The sequence below is a fragment of the Drosophila rhopaloa genome, unplaced genomic scaffold (genome assembly GCF_018152115.1).
Source record: "Drosophila rhopaloa isolate 14029-0021.01 unplaced genomic scaffold, ASM1815211v1 contig_115, whole genome shotgun sequence".
Classification (NCBI taxonomy): Eukaryota; Metazoa; Arthropoda; class Insecta; order Diptera; family Drosophilidae; genus Drosophila; species Drosophila rhopaloa.
The window spans coordinates 19,141,773-19,164,009 of NW_025334990.1; the positions used below are offsets into that span (position 1 = coordinate 19,141,773).

General features: G+C 43.0%; 4 protein-coding genes across 5 annotated transcripts; 2 read left to right on the forward strand and 2 right to left on the reverse strand.

Moving 5' to 3' along the window:
• The first annotated feature begins 3,324 nt into the window (after window positions 1–3,324).
• LOC108039468 (putative fatty acyl-CoA reductase CG8306) lies at window positions 3,325–8,698 on the forward strand. The gene is made up of 7 exons (XM_017116494.2): window positions 3,325–3,705; window positions 6,522–7,106; window positions 7,166–7,275; window positions 7,339–7,495; window positions 7,556–7,849; window positions 8,142–8,399; window positions 8,455–8,698. The coding sequence occupies exons 1-7, from the start codon at window positions 3,698–3,700 to the stop codon at window positions 8,591–8,593; spliced, it is 1,551 nt and encodes a 516-aa protein (XP_016971983.1). The 5' UTR covers window positions 3,325–3,697; the 3' UTR covers window positions 8,594–8,698.
• A 423-nt stretch (window positions 8,699–9,121) lies between these two features.
• LOC108039477 (dolichol kinase) lies at window positions 9,122–11,395 on the forward strand. The gene is made up of 4 exons (XM_017116507.1): window positions 9,122–9,472; window positions 9,548–10,034; window positions 10,134–10,785; window positions 11,026–11,395. Exons 1-4 carry the CDS (start codon window positions 9,309–9,311, stop codon window positions 11,241–11,243), a joined length of 1,521 nt encoding a protein of 506 aa, XP_016971996.1. The 5' UTR covers window positions 9,122–9,308; the 3' UTR covers window positions 11,244–11,395.
• Window positions 11,396–11,869: 474 nt separating this feature from the next.
• On the reverse strand, window positions 11,870–12,472 carry LOC108039486 (60S acidic ribosomal protein P2). Its single transcript, XM_017116517.2, has one exon. It carries the CDS (start codon window positions 12,370–12,372, stop codon window positions 12,031–12,033), a length of 342 nt encoding a protein of 113 aa, XP_016972006.1. The 5' UTR covers window positions 12,373–12,472; the 3' UTR covers window positions 11,870–12,030.
• Window positions 12,473–13,426: 954 nt separating this feature from the next.
• Window positions 13,427–19,270, reverse strand: LOC108039537 (cyclin-dependent kinase 4). 2 transcript variants are annotated; one of them, XM_017116584.1, is made up of 7 exons: window positions 19,213–19,270; window positions 17,807–18,017; window positions 15,926–16,091; window positions 14,570–14,705; window positions 14,171–14,499; window positions 13,969–14,104; window positions 13,427–13,908 (listed from the first exon to the last, which is right to left on the reverse strand). In XM_017116584.1, exons 2-7 carry the CDS (start codon window positions 17,907–17,909, stop codon window positions 13,825–13,827), a joined length of 954 nt encoding a protein of 317 aa, XP_016972073.1. In that variant the 5' UTR covers window positions 17,910–18,017; window positions 19,213–19,270; the 3' UTR covers window positions 13,427–13,824. The 2 variants fall into 2 exon arrangements, with proteins under 2 accessions (XP_016972073.1, XP_016972065.1); XM_017116576.2 differs by lacking the exon at window positions 19,213–19,270 and adding an exon at window positions 18,863–19,202.
• Between the last annotated feature and the right edge of the window lie 2,967 nt (window positions 19,271–22,237).

Sequence of the window (22,237 nt, forward strand, 5' to 3'; positions counted from 1 at the left end):
AATAACTAACATGAAAATGGGTCAAAATTTTGATCAACGTTAAATTGAAAATTTTGAATGCAGATTTTTAGAGAATCGAGCCACAAGAATCGGATTAAATTTGATAAAGTTATGGTACTATAAGTCCAATTTTGGGTCACTGTATTACAAAAAACCGGAAAATTAGAAATAACTAACATAAGAATGGGTCAAAATTTTAATCAACGTTAAATTGAAAATGTTGAATGCAGATTTTTAGAGAATCGAATCACAAGTCTTTAGAGGTATGCCACTTTAAAATCGGATTACATTTGATAAAGTTATGGATACTAGAAGTCCAATTTTGGGTCACTGTATTACAAAACATCGGAAAATTAGAAATAACTAACATGAAAATGGGTCAAAATTTTGATCAACGTTAAATTGAAAATTTTGAATGCAGATTTTTAGAGAATCGAATCAGAAGTCTTTAGAGGTATGCCACTTTAAAATCGGATTACATTTGGTAAAGTTATTGATACTAGAAGTCCAATTTTGGGTCACTGTATACAAAACATCGGAAAATTAGAAATAACTAACATGAAAATGGGTCAAAATTTTGATCAACGTTAAATTGAAAATTTTGAATGCAGATTTTTAGAGAATCGAATCACAAGTCTTTAGAGGTATGCCACTTTAAAATCGGATTACATTTGGTAAAGTTATTGATACTAGAAGTCCAATTTTGGGTCACTGTATTACAAAACATCGGAAAATTAGAAATAACTAACATGAAAATGGGTCAAAATTTTGATCAACGTTAAATTGAAAATTTTGAATGCAGATTTTTAGAGAATCGAATCACAAGTCTTTAGAGGTATGCCACTTTGGAATCGGATTAAATTTGATAAAGTTATGGATACTAGAAGTCCAATTTTGGGTCACTGTATTACAAAACATCGGAAAATTAGAAATAACTAACATGAAAATGAGTCAAAATTATGATCAACGTTAAATTGAAAATTTTTAATGCAGATTTTTAGAGAATCGAGCCACAAGTCTTTAGAGGTATGCCACTTTGGAATCGGATTAAATTTGATAAAGTTATGGATACTAGAAGTCCAGTTTTGAGTCACTGTATTACAAAACATCGGAAAATTAGAAATAACTAACATAAGAATGGGTCAAAATTTTGATCAACCTTAAATTGAAAATGTTGAATGCAGATTTTTAGAGAATCGAATCACAAGTCTTTAGAGGTATGCCACTTTAAAATCGGATTACATTTGGTAAAGTTATTGATACTAGAAGTCCAATTTTGGGTCACTGTATACAAAACATCGGAAAATTAGAAATAACTAACATGAAAATGGGTCAAAATTTTGATCAACGTTAAATTGAAAATTTTGAATGCAGATTTTTAGAGAATCGAATCACAAGTCTTTAGAGGTATGCCACTTTAAAATCGGATTACATTTGGTAAAGTTATTGATACTAGAAGTCCAATTTTGGGTCACTGTATTACAAAACATCGGAAAATTAGAAATAACTAACATGAAAATGAGTCAAAATTTTGATCAACGTTAAATTGAAAATTTTGAATGCAGATTTTTAGAGAATCGAATCACAAGTCTTTAGAGGTATGCCACTTTGGAATCGGATTAAATTTGATAAAGTTATGGATACTAGAAGTCCAGTTTTGAGTCACTGTATTACAAAACATCGGAAAATTAGAAATAACTAACATAAGAATGGGTCAAAATTTTAATCAACGTTAAATTGAAAATGTTGAATGCAGATTTTTAGAGAATCGAGCCACAAGTCTTTAGAGGTATGCCACTTTGGAATCGGATTAAATTTGATAAAGTTATGGATACTAGAAGTCCAGTTTTGAGTCACTGTATTACAAAACATCGGAAAATTAGAAATAACTAACATAAGAATGGGTCAAAATTTTAATCAACGTTAAATTGAAAATGTTGAATGCAGATTTTTAGAGAATCGAATCACAAGTCTTTAGAGGTATGCCACTTTGGAATCGGATTAAATTTGGTAAAGTTATGGATACTAGAAGTCCAATTTTGGGTCACTGTATACAAAACATCGGAAAATTAGAAATAACTAACATAAGAATGGGTCAAAATTTTAATCAACGTTAAATTGAAAATGTTGAATGCAGATTTTTAGAGAATCGAATCACAAGACCATAGGACCATAGGAGTGCAATTGTTTGGTTAGTCCAAAGATTTTTAAATTTAAATTAATTTTAAATTAAAATGTTTTTTAGTGTTTTCGTAAAAACAATTATGTGTGTAATATTCTACATGCAATGTAGAAATGTTGCATGTCACTGCCATTTTTTTAGTAGATCATCCACCTGTGGGAGGTGCTTGTCCACCTGGTCGCGCAGGTGCGGCATGGCAAAGAATTTAAGCCTCAAAAGGGGCATGGTAACTTAAGAACTTTGAACGACGGCGCCAAACCTTGGACAAAACGCAGAAAGTCCCGTAACGCCTTGCGAAAGTGGCCAGAAAGCGCCTATATTTGCGTTAAACCCAAAGGTGGTCACACTGCCTGGACCTAAAATCTGTGTGTCGCGAAATTCTCCGTTCCGCCGCATTTTCCGCGAGAAAAAAGTGCTGTCGACGGGAGCCGGCGGCGGGGGCAGGTCCCCGCGATCAGTTTTCCGTGAAAAGTGATCGAATACACCAGTTTTCCCATCGCGTGTGTTACCCATGTGCAAAATACAGTGCTGCCAGACCGTCAAACTGAACTTTACCGGTTTTTTTCCCCAATTTCGCCCCGCTCCCCCACATCCGCTACGACCCTGGGACCCCCTCAGAAAATCGTAGGAAACGCTCCCAAGCCTCCCGACCGAAATCATACCCTCAAGACCGCCAGCGTTGCCCCCCTCAAGACCCTCCCCATCCCGGCGTTGCCAGAAGCATAATTCGTATTTACATCTGCAATACCTTTCTACATGGTGTATTTTACTTTTAAGCAGAAAGTACCCAAAACTTCCGCCAGGTGCGCTAGCAACGAGAAAGAAAGTCCCCCACTCTGCGAATAAATAAAAAGTATCTATGCATCACGGAAAATAAATGTATCTATAGAGAGGGAGTTGCTCTCCGTACTCTTCGAGCTCGAGAGAATTCAGTGAGTACAACGTTTGCAGCAATATCGTAGCTGCCGAGTTGGGTTGGTTATCAGGCAATAAATTATGTGAGACTAGCCCCCTTTTTGGACGTCTCTGGATAACTGGTTTACCCGACGATCGTTGTCGTAATAACGACGATCCGTGGAGCGTAGGTAATGATCATCTGCGATCGTTCGGCTTGCGAACGAGCACATTTCAGTGGCCATTGACGGTATAAAGATTCAGTTGAAGTTTTACTGTTGCCGGCTAACGTTCGAAAATCGGAGGGTCGGAGATAAACTCTTTCCCATTCAGTTGCCCCACTCACACTCACACCGCAGTACACACACGTGTACGGACAGTTGCACTGGTGTTGGTACTTTGTTTACAGTCGCATCGCAGCAACAACACAAACAGTGGAGTAAAAGATAGAAAGACGGAATAAAAAGAAGAGGAGGCCGATAGCAAAGAGAAATACGTGGAAAAGAGAAATTTCGACGTTCTAAGCCGAGTTTTAGTCTTAAATAAATAATCGGAACGAGCGGATAGACACAGACTGCAACTAACATTAATATTGGCAATTACCACACCTGCTGAGAAACCATGTCCAGGTAAGTCTTACTCAATTTGGCTGAAAACAACAGTTTCTGTTGGCTCTTATTGTATTTAATTTTGGTAGCAGTTTGACAACTTTCGGCCTGCTTTTTCTCTTTTCTCCGCTTTCAAGCGATTTTTGTTAGGTAATAAAGGCAGTGCAAAGTTCAAATTGCCACAAATATCTAGGAAGAAGATACTTCATTCATGCACGTTAAATTTATATACTCCCAAACTGCACCTAACAAAATCAATTTGAACTTTGCTTTTAACCGCGTTTTTTCCTCTTAATTGTTGTACATACAATAAAATGAGTACTTCGTTGGAAAAAAATAAAGTATTTATATTCCATCACTTAAAGTTATTTTCAAAAAGGTCAAAGTATTTGATTTATAAACTGTGCTTGCTTATTGTTTTAAAAAATGTAAGCCAAAGCTGTTTTTAAACAATACATTTTTAGATAGTTCAAGTTAATGAGGCCATACTGTATTATAATTAACACTCGCGTTAGCGACTGCTTCTACTTCATTACGAACAGACAGTGGGTCATTAAGCCGGACACTTTCTTACCCCAATGAAATTCTATCACCTGAGAGTAAACTGCACTAGACAACAATGGAAAATTTCGTTAGCCTGCTGAATGCGTCTATTAATATATAGAGTGATGCAAATAGTCCAGTTTTCTCACTCAAAGTTTGACCTGTTCGGTGCCCCTCCTCTGAAGATCGTATGAAGCACCCTTACTGCAGTATGACGTCAATAATTCAGTGGCTGGCAAGCAGGAAACCGAGCGGAAAATTACAGGTTGCAGAGTCAAAGGAAACCGATGTGGAACAAGATCATTACATGCTATAGCCATCCCATCCTGACAGGTTGCTAAACATTTTCGGGACGAGTATTAATAATAATTTGCGCTGAGATTTATGGGCCGTCACAAGGTTGATTGCAGTTGGTAGGGTCAGTTACTCAAAGTCGAGTGGCTTAATTGTCGAGGTGGGCCAGCAGTTAAGTTTATGTGCAAGCTAATGGCATGGGAGTTCTTAACGCCAGTCGTAATGGAATGCGGTTAACTGTTGCAAATGATATTGAATTATGCAGGACTAAGCACTGTGTCATGACTTCATATTACTTTTTTAATTGTTTCCTCTTCTTTAGCTTAGATATTTACTTCCTATGAATATCAATACCCTTCGATTTTCATTCTAATACCAGTTCCAAGGCAAAGCAAAACCTAATTTAAAAGAAATTTCAAGTAGCACTGCCACCATAAATCGGCCCACTTAATTACCCTAGATAAGCCACATAGTGGCCAACAGAAACATCTAATCTCAGAAGTCGATTCAAAACTGATAAGAAAGTTAATTTTCAACAGCGAAAGCGAAGACTGAAGACTGAAGAAAGAGTAACACGGAAACCTGCAGTCAAAACTTAGAAAATCAGCTCGATGAATTATTAGCCATTTGTCTTGATTGGGTCACCTGTCCCTTCTGTTTCGCCTTTTCTCCCTCCGAATCTTCGGACCACAAAGTGAAAGCTCCATTTTGCTTACCAACAAGCTCTGCAGCTTGAACTGTGAGCCTGGCCAAAACGATGACTTGCCTGTTTGGGTGTGTAAATATGAGCACCTGCAAAGGCTTCAACTGCTATCTGATGTGTCTGTCATCTCGAGGGTTTCCTTTAATTGCTCAAAAGAAAATTTGCATTCATTTTTGCATTTTCGAATATAGGAAGTAATGCATTCACATTCGCTCCCCTCCAAATGTCATTTGTTACGCAGAAATTATATCACGCATCCGTAGAAGGGGCAAAAAACACAGAAATCATCTTCAATGATCGTCATTATAAAATCATTTGGCATAACAAAATGTGGAGACAGCGAACTGCGATGGAGGTCATTAAAAGAGAAATGCGCCAGTCTTGGCTAATTGAATGATCAAGTTGCGTGTTGAAGCCCCCATTTGTTTGGTAACTCGATTGAAACGGTTGGAATAATATTCGATGGTAAATTGAAAATGGGGTTTCCCGAACTCAAAGAGCTTAAATGAACTGAAATGATCTTAAAGCAACCAAAATGCAACAGAAAATTTATACAAATTTGTTTGAGATCGGTTGAAAGAGAATCACCCCGAATGGACGTATTCTAAGCCTAATGAAAAAATTAAAAAGTTTTGAAGTAAAAAGAACAAATAAATCATGGGTATATATAGATTAGGTTTACTCCATCAATTTTTAATACTCTTTTTTATGGCCCAAAGTCTTTTATTATATAAAGCATTTAGGTTACTATTAAAAAAGCTTAAAGAATTCACAGGTCCAATACATAAATAAAATATTTATGGCTCTAGCACACTGCAGGTATCTTGAAAAAGAATCTGAAAGTTCAAAGTGTTTAAAAAAACAATCTTCAAAGATCGAAAACCATAACAAACTATATAATTTGCCAGTTTGCCTCACCGCACGACGAGTTTCCAGTCGAGTGTTGAATCCAAAGTGCCATGAAACGAGAGACACCCACAAGATGGATCCGAGTTCCAGCATTGACCCGCCAGTCGACACCTGCTAACGAATCATTAGTTAGATAAATATTGGAGGATACACAATGGGCACTTAGAACTCGGAACTCACGGGGAAAACGGGTTTACGGATAGATCTCCGCCCTCGGAGTTTTCAATGGGTGAACGAGTGTCGTAAGCAACCCGCTTCATTGGGCCATTTGAATGGGCGATGAGAGAAAGTTGGGCTCATCTTTTATGACGCCTGTAAATATAGTCGAAGTAGTTATGCAAACACAATAGACCGCAGCGAACTGATTGGAAAACCTCTAACTTTTCAGCTCACCCATCACAGACTTCTACGCGGGTCGCAATGTGTTCATCACCGGAGCCACTGGCTTCGTGGGCGTCACGATTGTGGAGAAACTGCTGAGGGAGATCCCCAACGTGGGCACACTGTACCTGCTGATGCGGGCCAAGAAGGGCAAGAATGTCCAGGAGCGCCTCGGGGAGCTGAAGAAGAACTCCGTGTTCGACAAGTTCAAGGAGCTGCAGCTGGAGTCCCGCCTGGCCAAGATCGTTCCCGTCGAGGGCGACGTGGGCCTGGAGAATCTGGGCATCTCGCCCGAGGATCGCCAGACCCTGATCGACAACGTGAACGTGGTCTTCCACTCGGCAGCCACCTTGGACTTCTTCCAGTCCCTGAAGGAGACCACCAACATCAACTTGCGGGGCACAAGGCGCGTGGTGGAGCTGTGCCAGCAGCTGAAGCAACTGGACGCCCTGGTCCATGTGTCCAGCGCCTATGTGAATGCCTACCTGACGAAGGTCGAGGAGAAGCTGTATCCCTCGCCCGAGGATCCCGAGAAGATCATCCAGCTGTCGGAGACGCTCAACGACGAGGCTCTCAAGGAACTGGAACCAAAGTGGGTGGCTACACTAAATATTCCGAACTGTTCAGTAGTAATCAATCAATCTCTTGCAGACTCCTTAAGGATCACCCAAACACCTACACCTTCACGAAGCACCTGGCGGAGCACGAGGTGGCCAATGTGGCCGGTAAATTCCCCTGCGGCATTGTCCGTCCCAGCATGAGTGAGTAGCCTCTGGAGTTTCCACCTCCTCTATAAACTAAAACCAATTTGCATATCACTACAGTCACCGCCGCTTGGAAGGAGCCTCTTCCCGGGTGGACCATTTCGAAGAACGGCCCCCAGGGCTTCTTCATGGGCGCCTCCAAGGGCGTGCTGCGTCGCCTTCCCTTGGATCCCAACATCATCATGGACTACATACCCATCGATGTGGTGGTCAATGGGTAAGCCAGTGCATGCAACATTGTTTGAACCTAGATTTATGCCGTACTCCCAAAATCCAGTATCATCACCACCGGCTACTATGTGAACTCGCTGCAGGCGAAGAACGGAGGCCGTCCATCCGAGCTGCAGATCTTCCACCTGACCTCCAGCACATACAAGCCGTTCCGGTTCGAACTGATGGCGGACAAGATCAACGGCTACCTGCACGACTACCCGCTGAACAGTGCCGTGTGGTATCCCAACCTGCGTCTGGTCAAGAGCCTCTGGGTATTCCGGCTGAGCGCCATCCTCTTCCACTTCATTCCGGCCCTGTTCCTGGATCTGGTCACCAAGATTGGAGGCGGCAGGCCTATGTAAGTATGCTTTGGGACATTATTCCGTAACTGCTTATCCTAAAAAGTATTCAATTTGTAAATGTTAAACTTTATTAAATTTGATTAATATAATCAAATGTGTACAATTGGTACACAATATTTTTGATAAATGCTCTTATTCAATCAAATTGAATAGAGTTAACAAAGTCATTTTAAGTTACCAAATGAAAAAGAAAATATTTTATATACATTGTATTTAATCTCTATAGCACCCAAAAATAGCTCTTAAAAATTCAAAAAGCTTACTAAATTAATTTTATTAAATTTTTAGCTTGGTTCGACTGCACAAGAACGTATGGAACTCACTGAATACCCTGGAACGGTTCATCTTCACGGAGTGGCACTTCGACAGCAAAAAACTATTGGCGCTTTCGAAGACTTTGAATCCGGTGGACAAGAAGAAGTTCTTCATCGACATCGGGGAACTGTCCTGGGATGAGTACTTCGCCAACACGATTCTGGGAGTCCGCCAGTATCTCAGCAAGGAGCCGCCCAAGAACCTGGAAAAGGCCCGTCGCAAGGACAAAATGTAAGCCCCTGGGATACTAGCAGTTCGAGCACCTATTAACCTTTCTCCCCCTCAGTCTCCTGGGTCTCCACGTGGCCCTGCAGCTCCTCTTCTGGTATGGAGTCTTCAAGCTGATCGTTTGCTTCACCGGAATTTCTGGAGCTAAAGCGGCTCTGGTCCTGCCCGTGCTCTACTACCTGTTTGGACTCCTCTAAGAGGACGAGCATGTTCCCCCAGTAGTTCAGCATTTCTCAATGTTATTTATGCTAAATGCAATTTGTATGAGGTTTGGTTTTACAATATAAATACAAAAAAACAAACAGTGGCTATCTTATTTACTGATTTATTTTATCTTGTTCATATCAGTATTTAAACATATTTATGTCTGAAGAAATATGGGCTTGGGGAAGAACTGTTACGGATATAAACTTCATATACTCTTTTTAATACCTTACTGTTTTACAAAACTGTATCATCATATTTATGTTAAATATACATATATCCGTGTTGGAACAAGTAAAATTGTGTTATCCAATATGGGTGTTTACAAGAAACAAATCTAGAATACCTACTTTATTAATAAATTACTATTAGGAATTTTAAAAATAGTTAATAGTACATATTTTGATTGTTCTAGGTTCGAGCTATTATTTGAATTTGTTTATTTCTGCCCGCCAAATTGGGAACCTGGGCACACCCGTCGCAGTGTGACCGCACCCTGGGATGCCATAAGATCCCGAAGTGCATCTCAAACCCGAAGCAACAGTTCCCCAACAACAACGCACGACCAGCTGGTCCAGTGCATCCAAAACACCATCAATTTCCCGAAGTGCAGGAAAGGAGGTGATAGGTTTTCCCCCACCTTGACCCATTTGCGGATACACAAATCGCCTCGAGTTTTTGCAGAAGTCATGTTTTGAGCGCCTGAGAATGCGCAGCCCAGAAACGGACAGCGAGCACTCCGACTCCGACTCGGAATCGGATCCAGGCGCCACCTCCACGGACAGCCAGTCCAGCGGATCGGGAGGGGTGCTCCACAGGCGACGGAGCAGCCAGCGCGCGGATGTGCTCAGTCTCAAGGCCATGGCGCCCAGGTGAGTCACTTCGAGGGGCAGTCCAAAGTCCCGCCTTATCTGCACAGCCCTCAAATCTAATCTGACCCTTCGTAGACCCAATGCCGGACCCGGCGGCTGGCTGTGCCTGCTGCTCCCGCTGGCCCTGGGCGTCCGCCTGTTGCACGCCCAGGCCGATGGCAAGGATGCGGCCAGGACGCAGTGGCTCCTCACTGTCTCCGCCGGCGGAATGGCCCTGGAAACCCTCTGCTTCTTCGTCTACGCCTTTGTGAAGACGGGCATCTTGGTCAAGTGCCTGGTGAGCCTGCTTCCCGGAGTGGCCACCAGCTTGAGCTTCTACCTGCTGGCGGACTCGTCGCTGACCTTCGCCGTGCTCGTGGGCTTCCTGATGACCTCCTCCTATCAGCAGATCTACATTTACACCCTGCGTGGCTTCGAGGGATCCTTCACCTTCGGCGAGGCCTCCGTTTTCGTCCAGGGACTGGTGCTCTTCGCCATGAGTGCTGTCCACCGCCTCTGCGGCTTTTTCTGCGGCGGTTCCTGGCCCACTGATGAATTTGAGACCCTCAACATGATCATGGTGGTAGGTATCGTTGGGTTTACTTATTCATTTTTTGATTTTGAATGAGGTTGCTTATGATCATCCATACTTATATTTGTCCATGGCATTCCAATCCCACAGAACGCACTGTTTTGGCTCCTGGTGTTCTGCCTGGCTCTCGTCATGTTTCCATCGCTGAGGAAGCCGTACCGCTTCTACCTGTGGATGGTCCAGCTCCTGTTGGCTGTGACCTGCATGCCGGTGACGAGACCCCTTCCGTTGATGGCCCTGATCCACTTCCTGCTCCGGGATCGCAATAGGCTCGCCATCTTGGTCTTCTATCTGGTGCTGGTGGCTTTAACCTGCATCACCGTAGCCTGGCAAATTGGTAGCTCCGCAAAGGCCAATACGCGCGTTCGCAAGATATTCCACCTCCTGATTGTGCTGGTGTACATCCCCGGATTGGTCTACGAATGCGCCTTGCTGTACTTGGCCACTGGAGTGGCGGTGGCTGCTTTCGTGGTCCTGGAACTGCTTCGACTCCTTAAGATTCCTCCGTTCGCCGACAGACTGGCTGAGGCGTTCCGCTCCTTCAAGGACGAGAAAGACGCCGGGGAGCTGGCTCTGACGCCGTTCTGCCTACTCATCGGATGCTCCATGCCCGTCTGGATGACGCCAAGTCCCTGCTCTGGAGGCGACACCTTGGCGTTGCTCTCTGGAATTCTGGCAGTGGGCATAGGTGACACGGCAGCCAGTGTAGTGGGCTCCAAGCTGGGTCGCAACAAGTGGGCAAGTTAGTGTGGCTAGTTACATATGTCGTTATATTTCTGAAAGACTGTCATAACTTAAAATTACTTCTTAGAATCATTGGAATATTTAATGTTATCTATATTTACATTCAGTAAGTTTGAACTGATAAGTTGAAATCTGATAGGGATTCTGATCTCTAATATATTCTTTAATTTAGTTATGGCAGTCCTTCAATAAGTGCCCCGCATAAAACTATTTTAATTTGAACAATTAATCCTTTCAGGATCCTCCCGCTCACTGGAGGGCACCATAGCCTTTGTTGTGTCTATCCTGCTCGCCGTATGGCTACTGGAGATTTCCGGCTTGGTGGCCATGACCCAAGCCAAATGGTTCGCCACCGTCTTCGCGGCATTAAATACCGCCTTGGTGGAGGCTTTTACCGACCAAGTGGACAACCTGGTGCTCCCCCTGATTTTCTATGCGATTGTGGGCCTAGCCTAACGCGTAGATATAACAAGTTTGTGATGATCACATTCCTCGGTGTATTTATTTGTAAAATTACTCGGTGTATTTAAGTGTACTAGAGTTAGCCCATTGGTTTTATCTTAACCAATCAATATGTTAAACTATCTAAAAGAATTTTAAACGCTAAACTGAAAGGTTTTATTTCAGGGATTGAGTTTTGGAAACTAAAATGTCTATTTTTGTGGTTAAATATGTATTTGCTTGTACCAAATTCCTAAGAAGGGTCTTTCAATGCTGAAAGTGATATATGTACGAATATTTTTGGCGCTGACTGTATTTGTATATTTTTCGGCCGGAGACGTCTCATTCCAAGCGCCACAAACTTCTGGCCAATACCAATTTACCCTCTGATGGGGTACAAAATGTGCATCCAGATGGCTAAGTACCCAACAAGGCTTCATGCTTGTTTATTTTCAGAAGCAATAAGAATTTCCAGTAGACCATTTCAAATGCCCGTTTTGCAGTGCAGCCCTGGCCACTGTCAAGTTAACATGCTGTTACCACGCTGAATGTTGACCAACACGTGCGTCCAATGTTATGGATATGGGACTCCAAAATACATGAAAATAACCAATTAGACCGCACTAAAAACACAATTCCACTCGGTTTGTATAGAGTGCAAGCACTGCAGATCTTTATTTCGCAGAACTGGTCATCGGATGGCTAGACATGTGGACATGGCCGGTGTTCCAAGAAGTTGCTCCTCCGCCTCGCAGGTGCTCTGCACGGAATACTCGCCTCCACTTTGAGCCACTTAGTCCGCTTACTCGAAGAGAGCGAAGCCCATGTCGTCGTCCTCGGACTCGGACTCCTCCTTCTTCTCCTCCTTCTTGGCCTCCTTCTTGTCGCCTCCGGCGGCGGCAGCGGGAGCGGCATCAGCGGCAGCGACGGCGCCACCACCACCCACCGGCATCGAGGAGAGCTTCTCGCGGCCCTCCTTGATCAGGTCCTCGATGCTCTTGCCGGCCAGCTCCTTGATGACCTTGGTCAGACGCTCAGCATCGACCTCGATGCCCACGGAGCTCAGGATCTTCTCCAGGTCGCCGTTGGCGGGGGCGTCCTTGCCACCGAGCACGGCCAGAAGGTAAGCAGCCACGTAACGCATGTTTAAGTCTTGGGTTCTTGACACGAAACGTGAATTGGCGAAAAGTACGAAGTCACAACTTTCCTTAGCAAGTCGTCGTCGAAAAAGAGGCGGAAGTTAGAGAAGGGAGTTAGAGGGTGCCAAAACATCGATGCCAGCGACGGCGTCATCGATGTTTGCGGGACAGCGATGGTATCGATGTACGGCAGCGCTCATCGGTGTTCTTTCACCTCTATCGAGCTGTTAGTTTTCACTCCAGTTGCGGTGCACTGTTAACGGTTCCACTCCAGTTCTGGCGCTCTGTTAACGATTCCACTCCACTTGTTGCGCACTCTGTTATCTTCCACTCCATATCTTCCATCTCTAACGAAACCTCATTCTAACTTTGAAAAATGGTCACACCAAAAAGGATTATTTTCAAGGAGCCACGGTAAAGATTTCCTTAAATTAAAATAACGAAATCGGTAAACTATTTATAATTCAATAACTAACAAATACAAGTTTCTCAATATACTTGAAATGGCATCTATAATATTTTTTCTAACAGAATAGACTGTTGAATCGGTGAAATGTTATTCACGGTGAAAATGAAAATAAATTTATGAGAATTTTAGATACAACACATAAAGCGTTGTTCACTTCAACAAAACCCTTGAGAAATGAAAATTGCCATACAAATTTAGAATCAGACAAATTAATAGATTAATTTTGCAAGGTTTTTTAATTGAAGTAGGTCTAAAAAAATACATAAACATATTTTTTACCGAATAGTTATTAACGGTGAAAATGAAATAAATATATGAGACCTTTAAATACAACACAGAAAGCGGTACACTAACTTCAACGTAACTCTTGCAAAATGAAAATTGCCATACAAATTTAGAAACACAATTTTTATTATCTCAATTATGCATGGGTATTTTCATTTCGCAAGAATTTTAATTGAAGTTGGTCTAAGGCTTAAATACATAAACATTTAATCTCATTGCGAAAAATCCGGCAAATCGATTAATGCTCAAATAGATCTTCAAATCCACTTTCAGATCCCGTTCCCAAAGAAAACAAGAGAAAAATATACGTTTACGCTGTATATATAGTTGCATATATAAATTGTAGTTGTTGTACAAAATTTTGAAATTGTATAATGCATTCCTGAACTTTGTGTATCACATTTCGATTTGGAGGGCTCAAAACGCCCCCGAGAATCGTTTCACATTTAACGGTTATCAGTTGATCGGCAGTAATAATTATACGACACGACAATGTTTTTACACTTAGCTTACGACTACAAACATATTAAGGTATTATTCATTCCGGACCCGCATCCGGACCCCGTAACTGGACTGACGCGACAAATAAACAAAATGCTTCACTACACTTAAAGGAACATTGTAACAAGACCGGAGCGAGGCCGAGGCCGTAACGATCACTCGCTCCCTGAATTTCTTCCCGGGATGTGTCTCTGGTCTCCGGCTATAGCGGCTCCTGCTGGAAGTACTCGTGCTCCAGGCAGGCCAAGGCGGAAGGTCGCAGGTGGAGGTCGTAGGACAGCATTTGCTTTGGGGAGAGTAGAGTATTCATTAGTCGTGGGTATTCATTATACAAATCCCTACTCACATTCAATAGGCCATCGGCGTATTTGCACAAATGGGGACAAAAGTCTCTTGGTCTCTTTGGATGCCGCTGGGGAAAGTGCTCCAGGGCCACTGAAATAGTCTGGGGCCACTGCTGCTCGGTGGGTCGGCCAGTCAGCCTAAAAGCAAAAGCATACAATATCAGAATACAATAGAGTTATAGATTCCTTTCGAAGGACACCCACTCGAAGATGCGGTCCAGCTGGTTCTTCTCAGAGGTGCCCGGGAACAAGGCCCTGCGGTTGAACATCTCGAAGATGATGCAGGCGGCGCTCCAGATGTCCACGGTGCTGTTGTAGGGCTGGGCGAGCAGGACCTCGGGGGCGCGGTACCACAAGGTGACCACCACGGAGGTGAGCTTCATCTCCGATCCGTAGGTCTTGGCCAGGCCAAAGTCGGCGATCTTGAGGTGACCCTGCGAGGAGACCAGCAGGTTCTGGGGCTTCAAGTCCCGATGGATGATGCGGTGTGAGTGCAGAAAGTCCACTCCAGTGAGGAGTTCCCTCGAGAGGCGCTGGAATAGAGATCACAATCAAAGATCAGTATGGACCCGACTTGATTTCAGTATCCATTTAAGAACCCACCTGAATTGTGGGCGGCGACATGCCCGACTTGGGCAGTCTATCTATAAGATCCGACAGATCCTGCTCCAGGTGCTCGAAGACCAGGAGGATCAGCAGTTGGCCATCGCGCTCTAGAAACTGGCATACTTCGAACAGTCTGAGAAAGAGGGGAAACGTGTGTCAGTATGTTTGAAAATTGTGTGATTTCGAGCTTGGAAAGAGACAGACAGATGGAAATGTTGAGAGGTATAGACGAATTGTTATAAAATGCTGCTGGCTTTGCTAGCGCCATCGGCCATACTGTGTTCGTTTGCGGAACTAGGTAAAGCACTCGCAACAAACACATGCGCACGCTTACGATATTGCGATCAAAGAGCAGAAGAGAGTGCCAAATAGAGAGATCGATTCCAAGAGCTCGTAACATAAGTGTTAAAGAGCGGAGGAATAACATAATGTTAAGACATTTTTGTCAGTTATTTTAACAGCACGTTTGGCTGGGCTTGTTTCGAAATGTACATGTTTATAGAAAACAATTAAATGTTTTGAAATAGTTCAATTCCACTATCAACAATATTAATATGGTTTATTGAATACAAATTAGTAACTAACACTCTTTATGAAAGACATAATAATAGATTCCCCCTTGCCAAGTCGTTTCCCCTCAATCCGAAAAAATACTTTTGTTTTCAAACCAAATTGCAGGCACCACAATAGCGCCGTCTGCAACTTAACATTCTGTTGTGTGAACTCGCTCACGCTCTTTTCAACATACGATATTTACTAGATCCCTCTCTCACTGCTAATTTTGCATCGTAGCTGAGCGGAGAGGCAGACGGAAAGAGCGCAACATGCTATCGATATCGGCTACCGGCAACATTGTGCTATCGAGCCTGCCAGGCGCGCGCTCCGTAAATTCAAACTTCCAACGACTGCCGCAAATTACTTAATGCCAATACAAAATCGGCGAATCTCCGACTGCAGTGACAGCGGCGTTATCAGCTGGAGCAGAGCGGCGCCGCCCCAGAGTTATTTGACTGGCATATGCCAAAGGCGTGGGCGAGGGGCGGGCCATGTACTCTCCACCTGCAAATCGGCGGAATACTGCGGCTATAGCAGCTATAGCAAAGATAAACAGAAGCGCTGTGACATTGTGGGGAGGTTTTTTCAAATGACTTTGGCAAATAGTTGGGGCGCCACTCGGCCTCAATAGCGGGTGATAACACACCATAAACACACCACCCCTTTTGGCTACTAGCACACGATCCAAATGCCTGCTAATTGTTAGACAATGCACTTGCATTGCTTATTGTTCATGCATTCCCATAAGACTTAAGCTGTGAAATGGGGAATGGGTATTTTCGGGGATAGCATACTCACTTGACTATGTTGGCATGATTGCTGGCATTAAGCTGCTTCAGCAGCGAGATTTCCCGCAGCGTGGACATGGGCACTCCATTCTCGTTCAGCGATATCCGCACCTTCTTCAGGGCCACTATGTTCCCGGTGATCACATCCCGGGCTCTGTAGACCGTTCCATAGGCACCTGAAAAATTGGATCAAATTGCGAATGACCGAATCAAATGGCAATGCTAATCAGAAGCGAAAACAGAGAGAAAGAGCGAAAACAGGCAAAAGCAAGTCCAGATAAGAACAAGTAAAACTGCCAAAAATTCACATTGTATAGTACGAAATAAAAGTAAAAGGCAACCAAAGTCAGCTGTGCTGATAAGATGGGCGAAAAGTGCCGGCTGATTGGCGATATCTGGAAACTATTTGGGTCGCATAATGGCAGAGCTCACGGAGAAAAAAGTTCGGTCTTCAAATGGGCTTAGATATGCTAGAAAATCCACTTATCTTATCCATGATATATCGCATTCGTATTCTTACTACTCATCTTGCTATTTTTAGCACACAGATTAAAGTGATCATTTTAAAGAATTTATGTAAATGTATGATTGACTTTCAGGAACTGGTAACGGAAAAAGGGGAAATTATATTGATACTATTTCAATGTGCACAAGCGGAGAAAGCAGAAGAAGCGCAATCAGAATGAAATGCCAGAGACAAAATGTTGTCACCGGAAATTTATCACCCGGACAAACGGACGGACGGACGGACGGCGGCATGCGTGGGGGCAGCAACCAGACCCCGGCTATTTCGGTTGACATTGACAGACACTATATACTACGTACTGCAAGTGAAATGGAAGGTGGGCGGTGGGAGGTGGGGTCTCCAGACCACCTGGCTTGTGAACTGTGCCGCTGTTTCGACAGTCGAGCACAAGGCCGAGAGCTCGACTTCGACTCGTTTCGAGCGTCGGCTACTGCTACTGCCCCTCGATTTGGTATTGTCAAAAAATAAACTCGAAAATTGCGCACAGACCAAGGGAAAAAAATAGAAACAATACGAAAGGTTGGAGCGAAAGCGAATGGCAGGGGGCAATAATTGAATGAATGCGAACGACGGACGGATGAGTGTGTGGAAGTGTGTGCCGTATAACAGATGAAATTGGGGGGGTTGCGGGGAGGGCAGGGGCGAGGAGTGGCTTACCTTCCGGCTGGTAGCCCCCCTCTGCGCCCCTGACTCCCAACCAGTAACAATATTCATCATTAACATTCGCCTCTTCACAGCTCACAGCTCGGTGACGTAATTGATTTGGACTTTATTTACACAACAAAAACAAAAACAAAAGCGATTGGTAATTGCTGCCCCGAAAAACCAAGACCATGGCCACTTGTCAGAGCATCGATCTGAGATCGAACCTATTTTCGGATAATGATTACAAAACCACGTGGCCCCTAGGGATAAACCCGAAAGTATGCAAGTAAAATTGTAAAGCCCCTGAACGGGGAAGTTTTGATCGTGAGACATTACCTAGTCAATATTTTCCCCTTTTCCATGATTCTCCACGCTTAATTGGTCGTGGTTTAATAAAAGTCGGCTAAGTGCACTCTCTGAATGCGCTTCAAACTGGTTTTGAAAGGGTTTTAAAAGAAATAAATAAATAATAAAGCCATCTACATATTTTCCATTAGGCTGTATTTGGTGAAGATTGTTAAAAGTTAATTAGCTACCAATAAAAAATATTGCTACTGCCACTTTTTAAATACAAAATAGCGACCTGTAAAACCAATTAACCAAAGTTTTGTAAACAAATTAAAGTAAATAGTTAATAGTCCCCAGTTCCGTTGAGCAACCCATAGATGAACAGAAACCACTTGGTCGCGCCGACCTATCCCAACAACAAAGTCCGCTTACCTGTGCCGATGATGTTCAGCTCCTGGTAATTGAATGGGTCTCCATCGCCGAATTTTTTCCCCTGGGACATTTTCTGTCGCTTCAGCTGAGGTGATAGTGACATGTAGCCGGATTCTATAACTACAGGTGCCGATTCGCCGATTCTCCTCTGATCTGGCTGATTTACAGGGGCTCTAGCACTGTTCACCGGATTCAATGGTCACTGCACCCACTGTAAATGGAAGTGGGATTGGTATTATCGATCTGCGTGTGGGTATCGATATGTCCTTCTGCTCCACGCGATAGCTGACAAACAGGTAACGGTTACCTGCTGCCTTTCAGATAACCCAGCCCCGATAAAGAGCGGTGTGACAGGTGCTAATGGGAATGGGTCCGAAAAAGAAGTGAAGCCTATGATTTTTCTATCTCTGAGAACTCGCACACATGGAGCGGTGCGGTCGTTGAACCTCGGTTAATGTTTTCGTTTATTTGTACTTTAGTTTTATGTCTAACCGATCGCAGAAGGCGAGAAACGAGACCGATCGCACTAACCCTAGTTATGATTTATTCATGTTCTTTTCACTCGTCTCCCTTTTGGGGCTCCATTCGTGCATCCTGTTACTTTTTACAGCAGCGCACGAGACGTTACTTATTGGGGAATGACACTTGTAACAATGTATGGATTTACTGGAAGTAATAAGCCAGTTACAGAAATTATCAACTAGTTTTATTTAACAATATTATATTAGACAGATAAATAATACGAAACAATCAGGATCTACCTATTTCTGAAATTTAAATATGTATAGCTTTTCTCGCAGTGCCCCTTTTCGCCCGTAAGTATTAACATCGAAAAAAGAACTCGAATAATTTGTTGTTGCCATTTGTCAATTAATTCTAATCGCGAGACAACAACGAAACAACAATAACAAATAACGCAACAAAAAAAGCACTAAAGTTATAACAAAGAGAGTGGGTAGATTTCGAGGAAAAATATGAGGTGTATAAATATGAAATAGTTATTGTTATTGTTGCACTTTTTTTTCTACTGATAAGCCGTGTTTTTCTTCACTTTACACTTTTTTTCCGGTGTATTTCAATGCCAATGCTGCCGTTTTTTGTCTGGCCTTTGTGCCAAATATTAGTTAAATATTAAAAAATGTGTTTTTTATTTGCCCAGAGACTCGCACACACACATATGCACACTTGGTGATCTTCACACACACACACATGGATAGACACATGTGTACATATACAATTTTTATTCGCCTTGACGAAATTTTGGCATTTGTTGATTATCAGCAAGAACCGCACGATCGGAGCAAAGCCACACAACACGAATTTCGATGCGAACACGGCCAGGTGCCTTAAAGACCGGCAGCAGCACTTTAATTAAGTTTTTAAAACAGCGATTTACAAATTTTTACCAATATTCGTAAGAACTGCTGGTGGATGTCGAGGAGTGTGCTACGAAAATTACGATATTCGTTCGGACAGCGGTTTCTCTTCGCCTGTTGGCGTGCTGTTGTCTAACAGCTGTTGACTAACAGTCTGTTGTGGCCGGTAAAACGGTTAACCGTTAATTTCGAAAGTGTTATCAGTGGTCGAAACTAGATCTGGTACTTTATGAAATATAAATGTATAATTATATAAGAGTGCTACGAGTGAATCAAATTTTAACATAATAATTTTGTGTCTATAAAAACTAAATTCGGTGAATACCTAAAACTGTGAGGATTATTGTCTTATTTTTTAATACGAGTTCTAAGTTAACGTTTCAAAATTAGTGAGTAAGAATAACTGATTAATTGATTTAAACTGATTTAAATGCTTCAATGATTCTTAAAAAATATTTGTTTTTTTCTGTTAACATTAATTATAAATTATAAAAATGTATATGAATTATGTTTTATATCGATTTCTATAACATGTGTTTCACGCACTTTAACTTAAGAACAAAATCAAAAACGTTAAAGTCACAAAATATAAAACATTGATAAGAAAACTCAACTTTTGCGAAAATTTTTTATTTTTATAAATGTTAAAAGGCAATAAATAGCCTTGACCCACATAAGTTATTCTTGCTTATCTCCCTCTTCATATTTTTCACATAACGTGTTATTAAAGTATGAAAACCACAAGCTAAAAGTTAATATTTTTTGCAGCCAATTTATCTAAAAGAGATTACAGCAGGATCTGCGGTTGGAGTCGACAGCACGGCAGCCGTGATCAGCATCGAAGTGGAAGGAGCGTCCACCTCGGGTTCTAAACGGATAAATAAAAAAAATAAATAAATAATAATAATAATAAATAATAATAATAAATAAATCAAAAATGTCACTCGGCAAATTAAAAAGTCACTCATTGAATTTATAATTTAACAACATTTCGAAAATGTCTCACTCAAGTTTTGATCGTGAGTGATTTTGATCGCGTTCTTTGAGTGAAAGCTGGCTACATATTTTCCAGAGATCTGGCAAGGCCAATTCGAAGTCGAAAAAGCTCGCTGGGGCGCCAACATTTAAAAACAATTTAATGTGGCGAAACCCTCATAAATTAATGATCACCATTTAGCACACATTTTTAATCATATTACTAATTAGATCGGGCAAAATTTCCATGAATTTGGCGGTAAGCAAAACAAATTAGGTGGAAAGCGAGTGACGAAGTCGGCGAAGTGTTAATTTCCACCATCGGGTATCTGCCACCAAAGATCACCGGAGATGACGTACACCAGCCAAGACCAAATTGAAAGGGCAAACAACGAGCGATCAGGATGGTCGGAGGGAAATGGAAATGTTAGTTTCGGCGACAGCGAGAACGTGCCCCTTTCTCACCTTTTCAGGCGCCAGTCGATCGCCACGGAAAGCGCAACCCGCACCCAATCTTGGCCAATTATCACCTCGATGAGTCGGATGATGAGCTCCTCCGCGGAAGTCGACGCCCGGCAACGGAGCATATCTCTCCCAATTAGAACACCTGCATTTCCGACTAAGCCCTACAGTAAAAGCCCAGTGATTCAGCCACTTCGATCGCAGATCTAGACTTTGGTCGGCGGACTCATGAATGAATAATGCTCGCCGCGAATCATGATCTTCTCCAATTAGTGAGTTCCGATGGGGAAGTTGTCATCAGATAAGGGAGCAGATTGATCCCAATGTCGCACTTACTGTGGAAGTAAACAATACTGGCGAGATTAATGAGATTGAACAGCCGTTTCGCGAAATCCCACATGGGATCCGGTCGGATCCGAACACCACCGCATAGACGCAAGTCCCTGATAAGCATTTTATTTTGTTTTTCACTCTCTGACATTTTGTCGGCCTGTGACGACTCCGCTTATCGCCGGCCATTAGTCTTATTGCGTTTCAAACCGGATTCCAGCCAAAAAACTAATTAAATGGAATTTATTGAACAAATATTATGGGCAAACGGTTCTGCCCCGGCTATAAATACGCAAGAAAAGGCAAAAGAAGCCAGCAAACAAAGACGCAAGTGAGAGTCTAGACCAAGTTTTGAGTTCTGAGTTCTGAGCCTGTTTTTCGGGGGTGTTGACGGGCAATTTGGCTAAATGTTAGCCAATTGAATAAATCAGCCTGCACTCTCCGCAGCAACCGGTTGGCCATTGACACGGCCAAGACGGGTCTCAAAACCACAACCACTCGCGCACCGACGTCACTGGCTCCCAGCTGAGAAGCCACCAAGACCAAGACCACGACCAGCTCCAAGCCCATTCTCGATCCGATCTCCGCCTCACGTGCGGCAAAAGGGGGTACAAGTTTCAGTTGGGGCCCATCTTATCTGGGGGATCCAGTCGAGCGTGGCTCATTACCATCGGCAGCAACAAGAGCACTCGACCTTGGGATTCCCCTCAAGCATGAAAGCCAAGCTCAAGTGCCTCGATCCGCGCTGGGTTGACAATTTTCCAAGCATCCAAGCATCCAAACATTTAAGCCAAGTCCAATTCCAATTCCAAGCCAAGCCAGACATGCGTCACCAAACAGCAAGCCTCGATTTGCATAACTTAGGCACATAATGATCTCCAAATTGGTTCCACTGCCAATCTCTGTGAGAGATCTCTCGAGCTCAAGCTTTACGACTCCCCTTTGGCTTCCGTGTCTGCGGCGCCAGTCTCCAGTTTCCAGTTTTCCATTTCCCGTTTCCCATTTCCAGTTCCCCATCCTGTGATCCGCACTGTTTATCGGATCTCCGGGGATTAGTGTCTTCTTGATTAGTAAGTGCGTCATGGAAAAAGTTTAATTAGTCCCCGCCGAAGATCGGTTAATGCCAAGCGCAAACAAATACGGGTACGTGTGACGCATATGAATGATCTCCCTGGGAAGCCTCTGAAACCTCTGAAACCCTCGAAACCCCTGAAACCTGTGAAGCGTTAATTACGTGACTTGATGGATCGGCCAACTGCAGCGGGGCCAGCCATTTGGCAATTTGGCC